We start from the raw sequence: 18,981 nt of genomic DNA, 5'->3' as shown, positions 1-18,981 counted from the left end.
TGTCTTTTTAAAAATTAATACTGAAATATTAAAATATGTTTTAAAATATCTTCAAAAAATAGAATGTGGCCATTAGTATTAATTTTTTTAAGAGACCACCAGAAAGCCCCTTAAATCTCATCAACACAGGATAGTTGTTACTCAGTTATTATCCAAGGGAAAAATCAAAAACGACTTGGGCCAGATGTGTTAATTGTTTACATAGTTGTATCATGAATCTGCTTTCAAGTAACTTCCTGGCATTTTAAATATTCCAGCTGACCCAAGCTGTTGATATTTCTTAACAGGAAAGACAGAGCAGTCTTCTTGTGGAATTATTATTGGGAGCAACAAATCTTCAAATGGCTTCTGTCTGACATATTCCAATTTTCCTGTTTTATTATTGTATACGTTACTATAATAGTAAACATATTTTGAGGATGAAACCACTGTTTCTCCTGCCCTCATTGCCAGGTCTGTAACTGGCATATTTTAGACTGTTCTTATTGCCTCACCTGTTTCTAGCAAGAACCCCACTACCAAGTCTGCATTTATCTCTCCAATTTTTCCTACTATGCCCCTTTAACAGACACACAGTCAACCAACTATAAATGCTATTTTAAATAGCATTCACATTCCTGCTCTATGAAAAGCAGCTCCTTTTGCTTCAGGCTTATGTTTCTCTTGCTAGTGGTAGTAATAGTTGTGGTTGAAATTTCCACTGTAAACTGTACTTTTAGTTCATGGTGCCATTAAAGAACTGTTAGCTCATTCTGTTGAAATAACCACTGGCTGAGTGGGGGGAAGGTCTTATAAAACCCAGAGCAAACTCTACATTTGATAGCTTGTCGATGATTTGAAAGCCAAACTGTAGGATTCAGATCCCGATGGAAATTTAAGATCATGAACATTCCCTTCTCCTGGGTGGGTCCTCTCCAGCATCTTCAGTCGTCTCCTGTCAGCTCTATCTTTGTTGGCACTAACCGGAGTGGGAACTGGGGCAAGGGCTCTCACTTTAAAAAAAAAAAAAAAGTCCTTTTCTTGCCCATTCTTTCTCCTATCTTAGCTCCATTTTGTTGGCAAACTCTTCAAACGCATGATATCCACTGCCTGCTCTTCTCACTTCTACTCATTCCCTCCAGGACTCTGGCAAACTGGCTTCTCCTGAAACTGCCTTCTTAAGGGACAATATTATGAAAGCAGCTGTGCATTACATCTTTGCCTGTGGCAGGTACCAAGCCCTTGGATTTCATGGTCCTTAATTCTTACATCCACTCAACAAAGTAGGATCATCCCCATTTTACATATGAGCAAGATGAGGCTTAGAGGCATTTAGTGTCTTGCCCAAGGTCACATGTGGCAGAGCAGGACTTGAACCCACCTCATGTGACTCCATCCTGGTACTTTCTACTGTGTTGCCCTCTGATGATGCTGGAGGCAACTACCTGTCTACTCTGGTGGCCACTTCTCAGTGACTTGGTCCTTCTAGACTTATTTGCCACCTAGAGGGCCCGTCCTCAGATACAGCTGACTTCTCCTAGACCTCCTTCTAGCTATTCCCCAACTCCCCCTCTTCCTTTCCTACTTTCTATATTATTTTCCAGCTAGTCTTCTAGAACTTGCTGTATCTCCCTATTGCCTGGAGCAGAGATTCTTAACTAGGGGCAGCTGGAGGGGAGGGAAAGCCTCAGAACTATCTGAGAAGCTCATCAATATCTGGAGGGCCCATCTCCAGAAACTCCAATTCAGCAGGTCTAGGAGAGAATCCAAATATGTATATTTTTCTAAGTTTTGGGCATGACTCTGTAATAACACCGTCCTCATAACATTGCTGTGAATTTTCACGGCATGTGGTGCAATGGCTCAGACATAGCGAATGCCCCAAACATGGGGGTTGTTATTATAATAATGAAGCCAGTGATCAAGTTTCAAACATCTCAGCAACCCTCTCAGAATAAGCACAGCACCGAGTGCACGGCATCGCTGACCAAGTCCTTATTTGATTAGCTGAGCCTCTGTGCCTACCCGCCTTTCTTCATGCTCCGGGGTTAGTGCTCCTGTGCTGCATTGAGACGCGGGGATTCTTTCCTCGTGTCCACCCCAGCTTGGCAAGTCTGGCTGGGGGAGGTGGAGAAAGAGGAGACTCATCCAGTACCTAAGGGGATAGAGGACAGTGATTTTTTTAAATAGGAAAATACTTTTTGAAGATTAGTTTTAAAGGATAAAAATAGCCCAAAGATAGCAGGGTTGGAAAATTGCCAACTGTCAACTAGACCTTCTCTTTGTGTCTCTTATTTTAGATTCCTAGAGAGAGTATCTGATTGGCTCATCTGATTGGAATGATGTGGCCTCCCTTTGGGTCCAATCAGCTGTGAGCTGGTCACATTGTCAACTGGCCACTCATCAGGGCTAGGGCAGGGTGATAAATTTGGAAGGGCAAGTTGGGTGCCTACATGAGTTGACTGTTACATCTGGTATAAATGACATGGGGGCTCATGAGACTAGAGGATTTGAGGACAATGGCCTCAGAAACCTGACACCGGAGAAGGACATGTGTTCAAGGAGAGTCAGAGGAGTGTGGACCCCAGGAACTAGTCAGCTGACCCTCTACAAGGGTCCCTCTGCAAGGGTGTCCTACGAGGGCACCCAAGAGGTGGGGTGGGAAACCAGACACCTTACTCCCTGCAGGTAGGGGGGCTCTACCTGTGTCCCCTGTTTGTGTCCCCTGCCACCACCACCACCACAAGACACTGCAACCAAGGGAGGTGATCCCAGAAAACACTAGCAGGAAGTGGGAGCATGAGATGAAAAGGAAGAAAGGCAAGAAAGGGTATGTTCATGAGCAGGTGATTGCTGTGGGCATCTAGGGCTTAGTCCCCCTGGGGGCCTCAGAGAGAGACTGAGTAGATTCTACCTGCTTTAGAATTATCTTGCAAGGGGAGGAGAAGCTGGGGTGTTTACCTCCATAGCTTGTCCCTCCCTAGCACTGGGGGCCTGTGCAGGCTGGGCACACTTCTGTGGCCAGAGAACGCCCTCAGAGAGAGACAGAGTCAGTTGTTGGCATGTATGGGAATTGGATGCAGGTGACCTCTGGGGTAGGCCACCAGGAGCGGGTACGGCACTACCAGCATTTGCACAGGGGCCAAGACTGTTTAATGTAAACATGTCCAAATCCCAACTCCACCCTTCACTGAGAGTCTTGGGAATTTCTCTAGTCTTCCTGAGCCTCAGTTTCCCTATTTGTAAAGTGATAACATTAACACCCACCTCCTAGGGAGGTTGTGAAATTTCAGGGCCATAATATATGTAAAACATTTAGTATAATGTCTTGCCCTAGTGATTACTCAATTAATGGTAGCTGTCATTATCACCACTCTGTAATTGCAGAAGAGGAAAAGAGAGACGGGGTTTTGTTCTCCTAATGGACTCTCATTTGTACCAAGAGGCAATAATTTTGCTCATTAAATTCATTGATTTAATAGATGGAGGCAGAGGAAGCTGCTGCTAAAACGTCATCAGAAGTGAACCTGGCAAGCTTACCTCCCAGCTATCACAATGAAACCAACACAGACACCAAGATTGGAAACAATACCGTCCATGTGCACCGAGAAATTCACAAGGTAAGGGCAGTCATAGCCAGCACTTCCTCCTTTCTGTAGCACCCAGTGCCATCAGAGAACTAAGGTCTTATTTGCATATTTGATACACAAGCCCAAAATGCAAATGAGAATGGTAAAATACAGATTAAAAACCAGAGGGAGTGAGGGCACTGTTTAAAGTGGAGAGATATGTATCAGCAACCTAAATCGCTTTTGCATTTAAGCAGTAAGTTTAACCCAAGGCTTCCTGCCAGTCCAATTGCAAAAGAATGTTCAGGGATTTTTTGTCATTTGAAAAAAGGAAGCAAACGATGTCTAGAGAGATACTTTGCTAGTATTGAATTTGAGGAATTTATCTCATAGGGTTTTATGTATGTCTCAGTAGAGAGTTGAAATAGAGACCATGTTGTGATGAATCGATCTCATGTTTTCTCAGGAGGAAGGTAAATATGAAATACTCCATTTTCAGAGGGGAAACCCTCTGTTGCCACAAGATTAAACATTTATTTGTTTGCTGGTTGTCTGTTCAAAATTCTATAGCATTTCCCACCCTACAACATGCCCACGTGTCTCTTGGTCTAGCATCCTCCCTGAGGAGCAAGCAGGTTCATTCTCAGTCTCACCTGATGAAGAAAACGTTGCAAATAGAAAGCAACATGGCATTAGCCTGCCCCTGGTGTGAGATGTCCCCAATGCGATTTGGCAGCAAGCTACGCGAGCCTGTGTTCTCTCTGCGTCTGCCACACAGAGACTCAGGGTGGTGGTTATGAGGCCGTAGAGGCGACGTGCTGTTGTGAATATCAAAGGGCTTCACCTCCAATTGCATCTCAGCTCCCGTATGCAAGGCCACGATGGCTCTTGTGAAAGAGCCTTGTATTTGTTCAAATGCCCAGGTAATTACTTGGCTGAAACAACAGTGTTTCTGTGCCACAGAGCGTAATGGGGTCAGCTTTTATGTGCCATAGCCTTGTGGGGCACTTCTCCCACTGTACAGTGACGGCCCGGCTACAGAGCGTGCCCCTCCAGGTAAATGACTGAGTTCACCTGCTGAGCATAATCCTTTAGCATTACTCACCCGAAGACTGCAGAATGTTTCCAAAAGCGATGGTTTTATTCTTGTCAAAACCAATATTATTAAGTCATTCTTTCTGACAATAATTAGCCAACAAGTTTGGTTGCTTCTTGAAGTTGCTCTTTGTAGATGTCAGAATACCTGAGTGTGAGTCCTCCCAGGAACTAGTGTGATTTTTGAAAAATTAGTTAAATTTACTGACTCACTAACTGCATTTATGAAATAGTGATGCCAACATCCACTTTGCAGTACCATTAGGGTCAAATGACCTAAAGTATAGGAAATCCCATTGTCAACTCTAAAGCACTAAGCAAAAGCAAGTGTTTTGGTTATTGCTGTTGCCATTATAATAAAGTTGTGCTATTACAATACAGTTGCTCTCAAGTGGGTTCCGTGGTGTACCAGTCCTGTGTGATGCTTCAGGAAAGAGGGGTCAGTAGTGGTGAAACATATTTGGAAAACACTGTATATATTCTTCCCCTACAAATGAAAAAAAATGCACATTGGCATAATAAAGACTCTGAGAAATCCCACAACTCAGGCATATAGAGCTGTAGAATTTTTAAAAATATGACATTAGTTAATTCTGTAAAAAGCTAGCATAAAGAAAGATGTCATCCTTTTCTGGGGAGAGGAATTATTTAGGCAAAAATTCAAAAGCATGGTACTAAGGAGTGGTCCTGACCTCCTCAGAGCTGGAATTGGATGCCCTACTGCAAATTAGGACAAGAGTTTCCACTTTGTCGTGGCTGCAGACGTCTGTGATATTAGAGCTGGCAGGGACTTTAAAGAAGATGTAGAAAACAGAAAATTGTGAATCAGTAAAGAGAAATGACTTGTTCCGGGTGACATACTAGGTGGTTGTTGGCAGCTGAGCCATAGCTCAAAGGACAGCACCCCCTAGCTCCAGGGCCAGCGTCTTTTCTCTGCTTCACCACCAGGCCAAACATTAGACACGGCCCTTCACGGGGCAGGAATGGCCTGGGGTCCATGTCACGCTTAGCTTTGAGGTGCCCGGTTAGGATATGATCTTGGTTTCTAGAGGGAAAAGATTTAGAGTGTTCCAGATCTAAGATTGTGCTGGGGCCTCATGAGAAATAAAGGGCCCGAGTAGAAGCCATGGAAGGGACAGGGCAGGGGAAGCAGAATTGGAGGCAGACACCAGAGGGAGGAATATGGGGACAAGTCTCCCACTGGACGTAAGCACTTTCTTCATGCAAAAACTTCACCAGAATCAGGAGTAGGGCTGCTGTAGCTAAAACCTGCTTGCTTCTCATGAAAGATGTGCGTCTGGACGCCCAGACTCGCAATTTGTCAGAAAGAAAGTTGACATTGAGTTTCAAGGGATGAGCCCCACGAGTGATAAAAATAGCAGATGTTGCTGAGCGTTTGCTGGGTGTCAGGCACTGTGCTGAGTGCTTTCCACGGATCACCTCATTTCCTGCTCCTGGCAACCCTGTGGTGCAGCTGTGTTAATACCTCTTGTCTCTGTACGAGGGGAGCTTTCCGTCCCCAGCTGCCGGTGGAACTGGAACGCTGGAAGAAAGCGGGGTGGGCATTCTGATGACTTTACTGGGTGTTCCTGCTTCAAAAAATGAAAGGAAAAAAATATGTGGGATTTGCCCAGGCTTCCTTCTATTTAACTTTCACTGTGCCTGTTCCACTGTAGATAACCAACAACCAGACTGGACAGACCGTCTTTTCAGAGACCGTTATCACATCTGTGGGAGACGAGGAAGGCAAAAGGAGCCATGTAAGTTGTCACCTCCCCTGCACTCACACCCCAAGGCACATGCACGTTGGTTTAACCTGCCAGCGGTGACCCAGCCTGCAGACTGTGGGCAGAGGGAGCTGCCTCTCATGCACCTGCCCCGACTCATTTCTACCGAGAGTCCCCAGTGCTCATCTTTATGAGCAGAGTGACATTTTCCAGAATGTAACGCCTCCATGCACTTGGCGTCAGAAACAACAGAGAAATTAAATTCAGTTGTCATTTGCCTGGCCCCATCTCAGCTTTGAAAGCGGACCAAGCAAGTACCGGGTATACTGATTGGGACCCTGGTCACAGACCTGGTGCATCAGACGGTGAAATCCCCAAAACCTCTGTCTGAGATGGCCGTTTGCATGGTCAGGGAGTTTGAGAGTGAAAACACCTTCCTCGGAGACCAGAGGTGTGACGGGAAAGGAAGTCCTTCTGTTCCAGCCTCTGGGCTCCAGTCACCCGTGATGCCTCCTGTCGGTTGCCTGTTGGATTTTATAGAATGACAGAGTCCTAAAGTTGGAAGGGGTGTGATTTCACAGAAAGCAAACCTGAGTTCAAGTTGGGGGATGTCCCAGTTGGAGTCACTAGTCTCCTATCTCCCAGGCCAGAGGTGATCAACGGTGCTTTATCTTCTCAAAGAGATGGCTGCTTCAGACACACCTGCCTGTCGCAGCGTGGACAAGGCAGCTGTGACATGGACATGACCAGCGGGACAAATGTGCTTCCTTTGTGGAGGCTGCAGGGACCCAGCCTCTCTGTGCCCGGATGGTTTATGCGTCCCTGGCCTACAGAGAGAGCGTTGGGGATTTTTCCCCACCTCTTTTGGCCTTATCACTGGCAGAGAACCAGTGTATTGATAATAGTTAGGAAGGTTGTGTTGTCTTGGTTGGTAGTAGATGGACTTTTCTCTTTTGCTTGTTTTTGGCACAGTGCTCCAAAGTCGAGAGCTGGCTGACCCTGACTGCAGGCTGGGGTCAGCTGCTGTGTGTGATGGTGGTGACCCACCACTCACGGGGGCCTGGGGGTGGTGGGGAGGAACCGTGCCGTGAAATACACAGAGTGCTGGCTGTGGAGTCTGGAAGCCTCAGTTTGTCACCTACAAGCTGGGGCATCTTGGTTTCCCCATGTTCAAGTGAGGGAAGAATGTCTGCTTTCTCTCCAAGCCTTCAAAGGACAGAAGCCTATGAAGCACAGACAAGGTTAACTAAGGCCAGGAAGAAAGAGAGGCCAGTTTCCAAAGGTGGGAAGAGAGAGAGGGAAGTGAAACAAAAGCCAGCCAGCCAGCCACAGGATATGATTTTGGTTCCTAGAGGGAACAGATTTAGAGTGTTCCAGACCTAAGTCTGTGCTTGGGGCCTCATGAGAAATAAAGGGCCTGGGTACAAGCCATGGAATGGAAAGGGCAGGGGAAACAGAACTCACAGGGCTGCGGATTACAAAAAAAAGCCTTTGTCCTCAAGTAAAAAAAGTTATTCCATCGTCACATGATGGCACAGCTTTGCTCCCGGGGGGCAGCAGCTACGCCTGTGAGCACACCTGCATCTGCTGGAGGCCCAGGTGCACACAGGGTTGCAACATGCACATCCCATGCTCCCCCCGACACCCACCAAGGGAGGCAGTTATGTTAGGCTTGGGCCTTGTGGTGGGGAGAACTGAGACCCCGAGAGCGGGGGCAGGTAAGAGACAAGATCTCGAAGATGCCAAGAGCATGCTTGGGGCAGGGGCCAGTTGCTGCCTGCCTGTGAGTTTGACAACTTCTGTGTCCCCGTATGGGTCCACATGTGTGCCCGTGTGCGTCCCTGCTTAAGGACTTGGCTGGAAAGCTCAGAATCTCTACACCTGCCCATGCTGTCTCATATTGCCGTCGTGTGATGGAAGGCAGGCCTGGGCACCCTTGTGCAGGGCATAACCTGAACTCTTGTGTATGACAGTCCTGAGGATGCAGAAGGTTGAGGGGCGCGGTAGATCTAAGAAACCCAGACGGTGGAGGCTCACCAAGGTTTTCTTGATTCCTGCGCAGGCCCTTGGGATGTGAGCTTGTTGGGTTTCTATATGAGAATAAATTCCATTTTGATTGGCTGGAAGGGGGACCTGGGGCATGTGCTGCTTGACTGGCCAGTGTTGGCAGATCCCACAGGGCTTTAGAGGGCAGACTGAAGACTTGTCGAGCCCCCTGTGAAAGCGACGTCCTGTGGCAGAGATGGTGGCGCCTGTGCTCCCTGCAGAGCCTCGCTTGTCATCAGAGTGGCTTGCCAAGGGGCCGGGAAGCACGATCGAGTTTCTCATGCCCACAGAATTCTTCCACGCAACTACCCTTCCCTCCCCGGCTCCCCGTCGTCCTGGCACATTGAGTTAAGGCTCCAGCGTCCTCTTTATGGGACACGGAGCTCCTTTTCCTGCGTAGGAAGCTATGAAGACTAGAGTGCCGTCAAAGGAATGCAAAGAGTCGCGCATTGTCACCACTGTCCCATTCCCTCATTTGGGGATTTAACGATTTTTACAGCTGGCTTTGAAACGCATTACACGCTGCAGAAACTTTCTCTTAAAGGAACAGGGAGATTTGCCATTCCAAAGGACAAAATCATAGGCTGGTCAAACCTTAAAATACTGTCAACAGGGGCTAAATTTTCAGGATTTAAAATTCCCAGATGAATTCAATTAAAAATAACCACCAAGCACCCCATATTTTCCCTTCTTCAGATGCTGGAATGTGTATTAATATGTATGGTAACCCAAGGAGGCTCACGGAGAGTTACAGACAGTAACTCTATATGCCTGTCTAGAAACTGCGCACAGTGTGTGCGAGGGACTGGTCTGCTTTTACACTCAGATGTGAAAGGGGAAAAGGACACCGTGGCTTGTTATTTCACCTGAGTGCTCGGCTGACGGGGATGTGGTCTGACGTCTTTGTGATGAGGCTTTTGTGCTGCGCCCCCGGCCCCCCGCACTTCACGGGCCAGTGGGCAGACACACCGACGCTGCGCGCTTTTGTGCAGGGGGTTGGGACGAAAGCGGCGTGTGGGAAGCTAGAGAATGGACCCGCCATTGTGCGGTAATAGGACACTTATTTATAGAATTCTGTCCCCGCATAGGAAGAGTCTGGCCCAATTAGCCAAGGCGCCATTTTGAAGGGGCACGTTCTCCAGTTAAAATGCAGCTCACAGCCACTAAGCTTAGCACGTCCTGCATTTGCCGTCTTTCTCATTTCACATCAGAATATGACATTAGAAAGTGAGTCCGTTTGTTTTTTTCACCTGAACACACCTCATTGAAGCTACGGGTTCAGTTACGTACGAACAACCCCTAAGACCCCGGTCAAGACTTCTGAGGCCAGTAGGTGGACAAATTTCACTACCAGAAGCATCCAGATCATAGGGCTTCGAGTGACCCAGCGACTTCCTTGTTCCAGAGAGTGACTGGTACTGATGGTGCCCTTTTGACTGGAGACGTAGACTGAGGGCCTTGACCCTGGAATTCTCTACAAGTGTGAAACCAGGTGCCTTCCTTGTGAGAGTACTTTGTCTGCTGTTTCTGTTGGAGCCTGGGGACAGTGGGCTGTTAAACGGTGACCACCTTGTCAAAGGTTTTTGTTTGTTTGCTTCCATGGAGTAGTAAGCGCCTCATCACCTCACAGCCCAGAGAGACCATGAGAACGTGGGTGGGGAAAGTGTGTTGAATGACCTCTTTCTCCCTCCGGCCTCAAGTTCTTCCCTGCCCCCAGCCTCCTCATCCCAGAGTAGATAGTGGGGTGCGGCTTTGTCTCCTCCCGTGCCCTGGTTTCTGTGTTGGACTCTATCCACTTAATGGGATGTCGGGGGTGCCATGATGACAAATCACTGGGGGGTTGTTTTAACAGAGTTGCACCAGGGAAGGGTGCGGGCCCCCTAGAGGGACTTGATCAGTTCCCAGAGCATCTGCCACCTGGGGAGTCCTGCTGGGTGCAGGGAGGCTGGGGTGGCCGTCCCAGGAAGTGCAGCCCTTCTCTTCTGTCAGACTTGAGGCAGAAGGAAGACGTCTGAACCGGTGTGAAGCAGACCAGGGTTCAAACTCTGCCCTCAAACTCAGTATCTTCAACTGTCAACTGGGGCTAATAACCCCCCTTTCACAGGATAGAGCGAGTATCTAGTATGGCAAGGTTTATAAAAGCTCTTTGTGTGAGGTTCATTGTTACTGAAAAGTAATCAAAACTGAGTTCTAATTAGTTTCTCTGGTTCCCGGCAACCTTACCGCAAAAAGAATGAAGTCAGACTGGGGGCTGAGGACATGCGTAAGGCTGCCACAGGTCTCTGCCCTGACGTTAGCCGTGGGCTCGTTTCCTTCTGCAGCGGCCTGCCTCGCTCCCCGAGTAATGAGCTGTCCCCAAGCTCTGTGCTCTAGGCACAGGGTTGACTCATCCTGCTGCTCTTCCTGTCCTTGCCTGTCCTGTGTGTCTGGCTGGGTGTTGGGGGTTCAGACAGGAGAAGGCTGGGCCGTACGGAATGGCAGGGGAATGGTGGTCAGGTACTCACAAGTTGTTCTGGGCCAGGGCCCTAGGTTGGCAGGGTGTAGCTTGGTTTCTGTAGAAGGAAACAGACTTCTTGTCCTAAGGGTGATGGCACAGGCTTGTGTCAATGTCCAGTTCCATAGTCCAGTAACCAGTAGAAAAAAATAGAGAGGGGAAATTGAAGAACTCTGTATCATTCTGAGAGATGGGCAAATCATCCCCAAAGTTGATATGGGTGAGCAATTTTTATGGGGTAGGAATTTCTTTTTGAGCTATAACCTGGTATATTAAGTAGCACTCTCAACCTAAACATCCTCTAAGAAGGAATTTATTAAATATAAATGATTCCATATCCAAAATCAAAATAGGATGTCATTAACCAATGAGTTTTATATAGGTTTCATATAAGTTGGTGTAAAACGTTGTCTTCAATAAAATGTTAAGTAAAAAAAAAAAATTGCTGAGCAGTATATATAATACACAAAATATATATGTATAGTATATACAAATATCTCATTTTTAGAAAAAAAGCATGCATATAAAGCTTGGTAAAATATATATTAAATCATTAATAAATATCTCTGGAGGAATTTAAGTTTGCAGAGACTTTATAGATTTTTATATTTTTTGAATATTTTTACAAGAGTTTGGGATTATTTACAATTTTGATATAAACATCTAGCTGTCTATATTTTTGAACAATTTTGCAAGTGTTTTCACTGTGTAAATCCTAGAAATTAAATTGCTAAGTCAAAGAGTGTGCATATCTAAAATTTTGAGAGATACTGCCAAATTTTCCACTGGAAAGGTTGTACTTGTTTTGTTCTCAGAAGCAGTTTCTGAGGCTGCATTTCACCAGCTCTCACCTACAGTGGGTGTTAGAGTGGGTGATCATGTGATAGGCAAGGAAAAAAGATATCTTCTTTTTGTTTCTATTTCTTTGATTCTTAGGTCAAGGGCATGGCTGTTTGAGAATTGTACGTTGTAGCCAATGCAGAGTCCTCCTCGAATTTATCACATTCTTTCCTCTCTTGGTCAGGGAGAAAGGTTAGCTTTGCATTCCAGGCTGTTCCCAAGACCAAACACCATCTGCTCCAGTGCGGGGCAGATTAGGGAGGTGGGAAGTCCCAGCAGGAACATCTGAGTGCTGAGTGTCTCTGTGAGGCTGCTGATGGGCTGAGTCACAGAGGGGGGTACATGACAGTGATGGGCAGGATACTGCCACTACCCCTGCAAATCCAAACAAGGTTGAGATGACTTCTCATAGGAGAAGCACTTCAGGGGGTATTAACAGCTTGGGCACAGGAAGTCCAGTCCCATGGCAACTCTACTGCTTATTAGCCATGTGACTTTAAGTTCTCTAACTGCTCTAAGCTTTAGTTCTCCTGTATGTAAAATGAGGATAATAAAAGTACCTTCTCTATCATATTGTCATGAGGATAAAATAGAATATATAGGTCAAAAACACCATACTGTGCCTGGAACTCAGGAGTAAGAAGTCAGTAGATGTCAGCCATTTGTTGTTATGATTTGATTACCCCCAATCCACGGCTATCCAAATTCCCGATATTAATTATTCAGCTCATTCATCTATTTGCACATTCTTTTAGCTTCTACTATGTTTCTGGCAGATAAGTGTAAATGGTACTCTAATACGAGCAAGCACCCAGGCCAGTAGTGGACCAAAACACTAAACAGATACTTACAAGATGGATGTCTTCTGATCCAGAGGTTGCACAGGGCATTGTGGGGGCATGGCGCGGGGACCAGGTCAGGTAGCCAGGGAAGACTTTGTTCTTCGTGGGTTGCTCACGTTCCTGCTCATTTTATAAGCAAAGGCATTAATTGCCTTTTTGTTCCAGGCTGTCTTTTCAAGGATGTTGTATAGCCAATACAATAGCCTTGGAAGACAGAGATAGCACTCCCCCCATGGCAGAGGCAGGTTTGCTTGCAGTCCGTTATCAAATGTTTGGATTCTCTCGGCTTGGGATTACTTAGGTGTGATGCAAACCCACTACACACGTAGCATCCACCTGAGCTCCCGTGGCACACGTGGGACTTGGGGAGCAAGGGGAACTGACACAGAAACATGAAGGTCATGCCACTTCTGTGCTGCTAGAATAAAGTCCTTTGTCTCTGACCCAGAAGTCTCATGTCTTCTGGTAGCATCCATGGAATTGTTGTAGGCTTACTTGTCATCTTGCAAGTAGAGTAAGGAGAATCTCAGGCCCTTCATATTTCTTGACATACTCCCTGGAAAAGGTGGTGGTTGAGCTGTATTTTAAATGATGTCTAGGAATTCTCAGTGATGCGAAAGAAGGGCATTCCTCGCAGAAGCATTTTGTTTTCAAAGTCAAGGAGGCACGTAGAAAGAATAACATGTGGAGGAACACTAAATATAATAGTTTAGAATGCCAGAGCTCAAGTTTTGCTTGGGGGAGCAGCCGATGAAGCTGGGGAGAGGCAGGAATGAGAATAGGAATGCCTTCGAGAGCCCAGCCAAGGAGTTGGGAATACGTGCTGAGTTGGGAGTACACCCTGCATCTGCAGTGCTTTACCAGGCCTGTACTGTATACTGTAATGAGACTCCATGCGATGCCCAGAGGAAAGAGCCAGGAAGACGTGGTTTGGATGGCAGAGACATCGGTAGGGACAGGGCTTTTCTTAATTCTGCTGATACAGAAGGCTTGAGCCCCTCTGGGCTGCAAAGCCTGTGCCCTGCAAAAAGCCTGGCTTCGGGCCTTGAAATCTGGAAGCTTTTATTATATTTAGAAATGGAGCAGTCTGTTTTTGCTTGGTGCCAGTAGACAGGCCAGATAAGTGACAGTGATTGAATCTGAGATCTCATTAAACGGATGGCATCGGCGGCAGAACAAGCTGATTTCTGTGGCCTCTGAGTATCCTGAGTCTGTCTAGGCCTGAACAGCTCCCCATGCAGGTGTGGGGCTATCCACTGCTGTCAGGAACTGGGATTCTTCCAGACTGGCCTGGACACATCCACTGGTCTTTGCATCCCGGCTCAGATATGTGGCCCTATTCTTCCTTGCACTTTGGCAACATTCTGAAAAACTCACAAAGCAACAAAGCATATGAATCCATTTTGGTTTGTTTTTGAAATAATATCAAGGGCTGCAACATTCCCCAGTATTCCCTTATTTAGTCAGGAACTGTGCCAGGGATCTGACTGGCATCCCTTCACATAAGCCACATGGCAACCATGTTGTATGACCCCATTTTACAGATGAAATAATTGAGGTTCAGAGAAACTATACAATAGAGCTAGTAGCTGGCTGAGCCAGTACTGCAAGAAAAAAATAAAATGGAACACTTAAGTCTTACTGATTCCAAAACTTCTCAAACCCATATCCTTAATAAATAAATTATAATATATATGACATAAAATTTACCATCTTAACAATTTTTAAATGTACAGTTCAGCAGTGTTCAGTACTTTCACACTGTTTTGTGCAACCCATCTCCAGAACCCTTTTTGTCTTGCAAATCTGCAACTCTAACCATTAAACAACATTCCCCATTCCTCTCCTCCCCCAGCCCTTAGCAACCCCTATTCTGCTGTCTGTCCCTGTGATTTTGACTGTGCTAGGTACCTCATGTGAGTGGAATCATACCGTATGTCTTTTTGTGACTGGTGTATTTCACTTCGTATAACATCCTCAAGGTTCATCCATGTTGTAGCATGTGTCAGAATCCCATTCCTTTTTAAGGCTGAATAACATTCCATTATATGCATATAAATGTATGTCTCTGCTGCCCTAGGACAAGGCAGCGCTTTCCCCCACACTGGTTCTAGAGGTTGCCTCTGCAGTGTGGCAGCCACAGCCTCAGGCTGTCTTGGAGGCATAACTGATGCCACTGCCCAGAGTGTGTTGCCCCACGCCCCTGGCCTCTAGCTGATGTGCTGAAAACTCCCCACAGGCCTGGGTGGACGCAGGCTCAGGCTGCATCTTGGAGGTTATCGTCTCTGGGTTCCAGAGATGTGATTTTCTTGACCATTCAGGAATCTACACCTGCTCCACGCTCTCCTTCATGAGACCCACCCCTAACCCCAGGGTCTCCTGAAAGAGTCCCCAGAGGCCGGAAGGGCCTCTAGCTAGACTCCTGGGGGGGTCACATGGGGGCTCAGGCCTCCAAGGAGAAGGTTTGGTGGTGGTGGTTGTTTTTTAATTCCCTTAGTGGTAGGGAGAGCATTGTGGTAGGTGGGCCAGGGGACAGGGCCTGGCAGGGTCCTCTGCCAGAGTCAGAGGCAGGGACAGGGGAAGGGAACTGGGGGAGGCGCATGCAGAAAGACACATTTAACGCTGTCAGGGAATTCAGTTGTGCTCCACATCTGATAAGCTGAGCTTGTCTCCCAAATCAGGCAGGAAACCTCTCCTCTGGGTCACATCTCCAGCAGACTGTGGGAAAAATGAAGATTGAGTCATTTAAATGTGTGCGCATATCTCATTGCACTGTAGACCTACTGTCAGTTTCATTTTTCACATCCACCTCCTGGAAAAGAAAGAATAATCAGGTTATTTGGGTACGTTTTATGGGCACATAGTGGGATACAATGTGGAATCCCGACTGCTGCAGGTTGGACTGTCTGAGCAGCTTCCCACACAGCTCTGGGCACTTGTTCCTGCTCTATGAAAGGAGGATTTGGTGACTGCCTGAGAAGGTTGCTTTAGAAGTAGGAGGCAATGTATGGAAAATATCTGGCACTTAATAGATGCCGAATAAGTATAAATTCTCCTTTCTGACCTAATTTCCTAGACCCCTTGGGGAAGGAAGCAGTAGGTTACTGAATATGAGTGTGATAAATCAGTAAATATATTTATTTTGTTGTAAGGTTGCAGTGGCTTTGAACACAATAACTGAGAAGGTTTCTGAAAGGTGATGGTGGTTAAGACCAAACACATGAAAAAGCTGTCGTGTATGAAGACAGGCCTCATGCCAAAGATAAAGTAAAGCAGTATTTCACTGAGTCGTATAATTATAAATGCTAGAATTCACAGGGTCTGTTGAGTTCCTCAAGACCAGCCATGGAAACTTGTGGCGCTGACACTGCCATCCTGCCACTTCTTTGCCTATGGCAGACATTGCTAATCGATTGCAGAGTTATTTCCTTGTGAGCCCAGAAAGAGTCTCAGCACTTAAGGCAGAACAGCACTTCCAGCAGCCACTGGCAATCACTTAGAAAGGACTGTGCTTGAAACCCATGTCACCCCTGTTCCACACCAAACCTCCCATTTTATAGATGAGAAAACAAATGGGAGGATATAATTTTTCTCCAAATCATGCAGTAGTCTGATCTAGAACCTCATTCCCAGTTCAGTGTAGACTGTGGACCTGGAGTTTCCCGTTGCAGGAAGCAGGGTCTCAGTGGCCCTGTTTTTCTCATATCTCAGAGGATTAACTATAGGGAAGATGAGCTACCTAATGCTGAGAAAGATGGTGAAAATCGATGGCGAAAGGGTTTTCTCAGGCTCAGGGAGAAAAACCAGAAGTTCTTAAAGAATTGCATAAGGATTGTGAGCTCTAGGAAGGTAGGGACTTCGTCTGTCCTGTGTCATCTCTGTATCCCTGTCATTGTGCTTGGCACGGGGTAGGCATCAGTAACTGAATGAACACGTTAAATAGATGAGAGCTGTATGACCCTGGTGTACGTTGAGGAATATAAACAGAAGTAAAATTTCATGAGGATAAGATTCAGTGAAGAGCTGTAAGTATGTAAATGAGTTTAATTTGTTTGACAAACGAGCCTCTCTCTGTTTTTGTTGCCTTCGTTCATTCACCTACATTACTGAACAGCATTTCTTGGGCTATATACTGGGTGTTTTACATGTTTTATTTTCTAATCCTTATAATACTATGAAGTAGGTATTATTTTATACATTTGGGCACTGGAGTTTAGAGAAGTTAAATTCCATAAGTCATGGTAGATGGTTAAATGGTAGAACTGGAATATGAATTCAGATGGAAATTTCTGGCCATTTCAATAAAAAGATATATTTCTGATAGAAAAAGTCATGGGAGTTTGCAGCCATAATTTTGGGGTGGTTTTGATCATAAACCTTCCACCACTTGGTTACAACTTGTATCATATATACCAAGAGCCATTGAACAATCCCCACCCCAAAAACCTGAAATGGAAGAGCAAAAATCACAAAAGGACAACTTTGTGGCAACGAACACAGGGGTCTTCCCCTCCCAGGGATGGCAGAGCCCCTTGGGGTCAGGGGAGGATGGTTAGGGAACTATGGAATCTCTCACCCACTTTTGTTTTGTTCTTACCATTGACCGGGTGTCAGACTTGCTGCCACTGAAGAGGAACATTCCAAACCACCAGTGAGGAGCATTTTAAGTGGGTGGCATGCTCGCGTGTCTGAAGAGGTTGGCCACTGACACATTTCAATGATGTGATGTGGAAAATACAGCCACAGGGAAAACAGCTTGAATTTTCCATAGTCTCATAATTCAGGGCCTCTGCGAAGATGAAGCAGGTACAAAAGGCAGAGGGAATCATGGTTAGGATGGAAAAACATCTTGGCTCGAAGATGGAGGAGGCCTGCTCCCCGGGCCAGGGGGTCCCCAGGTGGCCGGGTGGGCAGAGGCCAGCAGACTCTGTCCTTCTCAAGCCTGGGAAGCAGCAGAACTTAGGCTCAGCCCCACATGTACAGGTTTCCCCACCTATAGCCTTTTGCTGTTTCCATTGCTTCTGGGGTCCTGTTTTACCTGGTGACGTCTATGGGGACCTCGTTCCCCAGAGAGAGCACACATGTGGCAGAAAGGCCAAGTCAAAGGCCAGTAGTCATACTCGGTGCCTGCCCTGGGCAGGGCTGCTCCTGCCCCCTCCCCACACCTCCCACAGCTTTGCTGGGATTTGGAGGATGAGAAAACGAAAGAGAACTAATACTCTTGAGCACCTACTATGTGCCAGGTGCTGTGTGACCATTTCATAGAAGCTGTTTTCCTTTATTCTTACCAAACCCACCTACAGCAGGGGGTACCAGCTCTGCGTTAAAGATAAGGAGTTAGGCCAGGCACAGTGGCTCACGTCTGTAATCCCAGCCTTCTGGGAGGAAAGGTGGGAGGATTGCTTGAGCCCAGGCGTTTGAGGCTGTAGTGAGCCGTGATGACGCCACTGCACTCTAGCCTGGGCAACAGAACAAGACCCTATCTCTAAAAAAGATAAGGAGTTAAAACACAGAGTGACTTGCCAAGGTCACCAGCTAGTAAACAGCAGATGTGGGATTTGGAAATAAGTCTGCTTACTCCAAAGCCTAGACTCCTTCTAGTGCACAGCGCTACCTTACAGAAAGACCAAATGGGAAAGTTGCTAACAGTACTAGAATGTCTGGCGCATGCTGTGATATGTGGGCACGGTTGTCATCCTTCATTTTTTTAAGCCACATAACTGGTCAGGTTTTATCATTCCCATTGTACAGATAAGGCAACTGCGGCCCAGTGCAGTTAAATGACTTACCCAGGCTTGCCCAGCAAGAACGGGAAGCAGGCTTGGGGAGCTCACTGTGGGGGCAGTGGGTCCTCTCAGAGCCCTTGGGGTGGGTCTGGCTGGGAGAGCCGGGGCAGCCCCCGAGACGTGGCTGTGTTGCTGTGTTCCTTGGTGCCAGCACACAGGAATCCCCCAGCCCCACTGGAGCCGCTATGAGGATGGGTGGCTCCAGGGTGTCTGGGGCAGGAAGCCTGGCTGTGCCCAGACTACCTCCCCAGGCCGTCTGCACACGGCCTCCCCCTTGGAGCTGAAGCTTCCCGTGTTTCCTGCCATCCCACGGAGGTGAAGTAAAATCCGATGTGGCCACATATGTGTTTTCATGACTGAAACATATTAAGGCTTTTTCTGGGCTCATTAGCTGAAATGATTCAACTTGAAAAGTTTAAAAAGTTCCAGAATCCCCTTTTTTGTCCTCACTGCGGAATAACGTTGTGGGGAGAGAAAAAATAATGTCTCAGGGCAGGGAAGAGGTGGACGGAGGGAATGGGAAACTGAGGCAGAGTAGAGGCCCAGGGCCAATGCCAGGCACCCCCACCCCCACCCCCTGCCAGCGTGCTGGGGAAGTAACTT

The 18,981-nt window shown here is 46.9% G+C and overlaps 1 protein-coding gene across 1 annotated transcript in view; it reads left to right on the top strand.

The window, feature by feature from the left end:
- Window positions 1-18,981, top strand: part of DKK3 (dickkopf WNT signaling pathway inhibitor 3) — a 40,418-nt gene that overhangs the window by 3,213 nt on the left and 18,224 nt on the right. Inside the window, exons 3-4 of the mRNA XM_045557529.1 lie at window positions 3,462-3,599; window positions 6,320-6,403. Of these exons, the coding sequence (XP_045413485.1) occupies window positions 3,462-3,599; window positions 6,320-6,403 (222 nt within the window). The remainder of the gene's footprint in view (window positions 1-3,461; window positions 3,600-6,319; window positions 6,404-18,981) is intronic.

This window comes from Lemur catta, chromosome 7 (assembly GCF_020740605.2).
Source record: "Lemur catta isolate mLemCat1 chromosome 7, mLemCat1.pri, whole genome shotgun sequence".
NCBI lineage: Eukaryota > Metazoa > Chordata > Mammalia > Primates > Lemuridae > Lemur > Lemur catta.
Note: the sequence above shows the minus strand (reverse complement) of the source record. Positions and strands in the feature narration are given on the sequence as shown.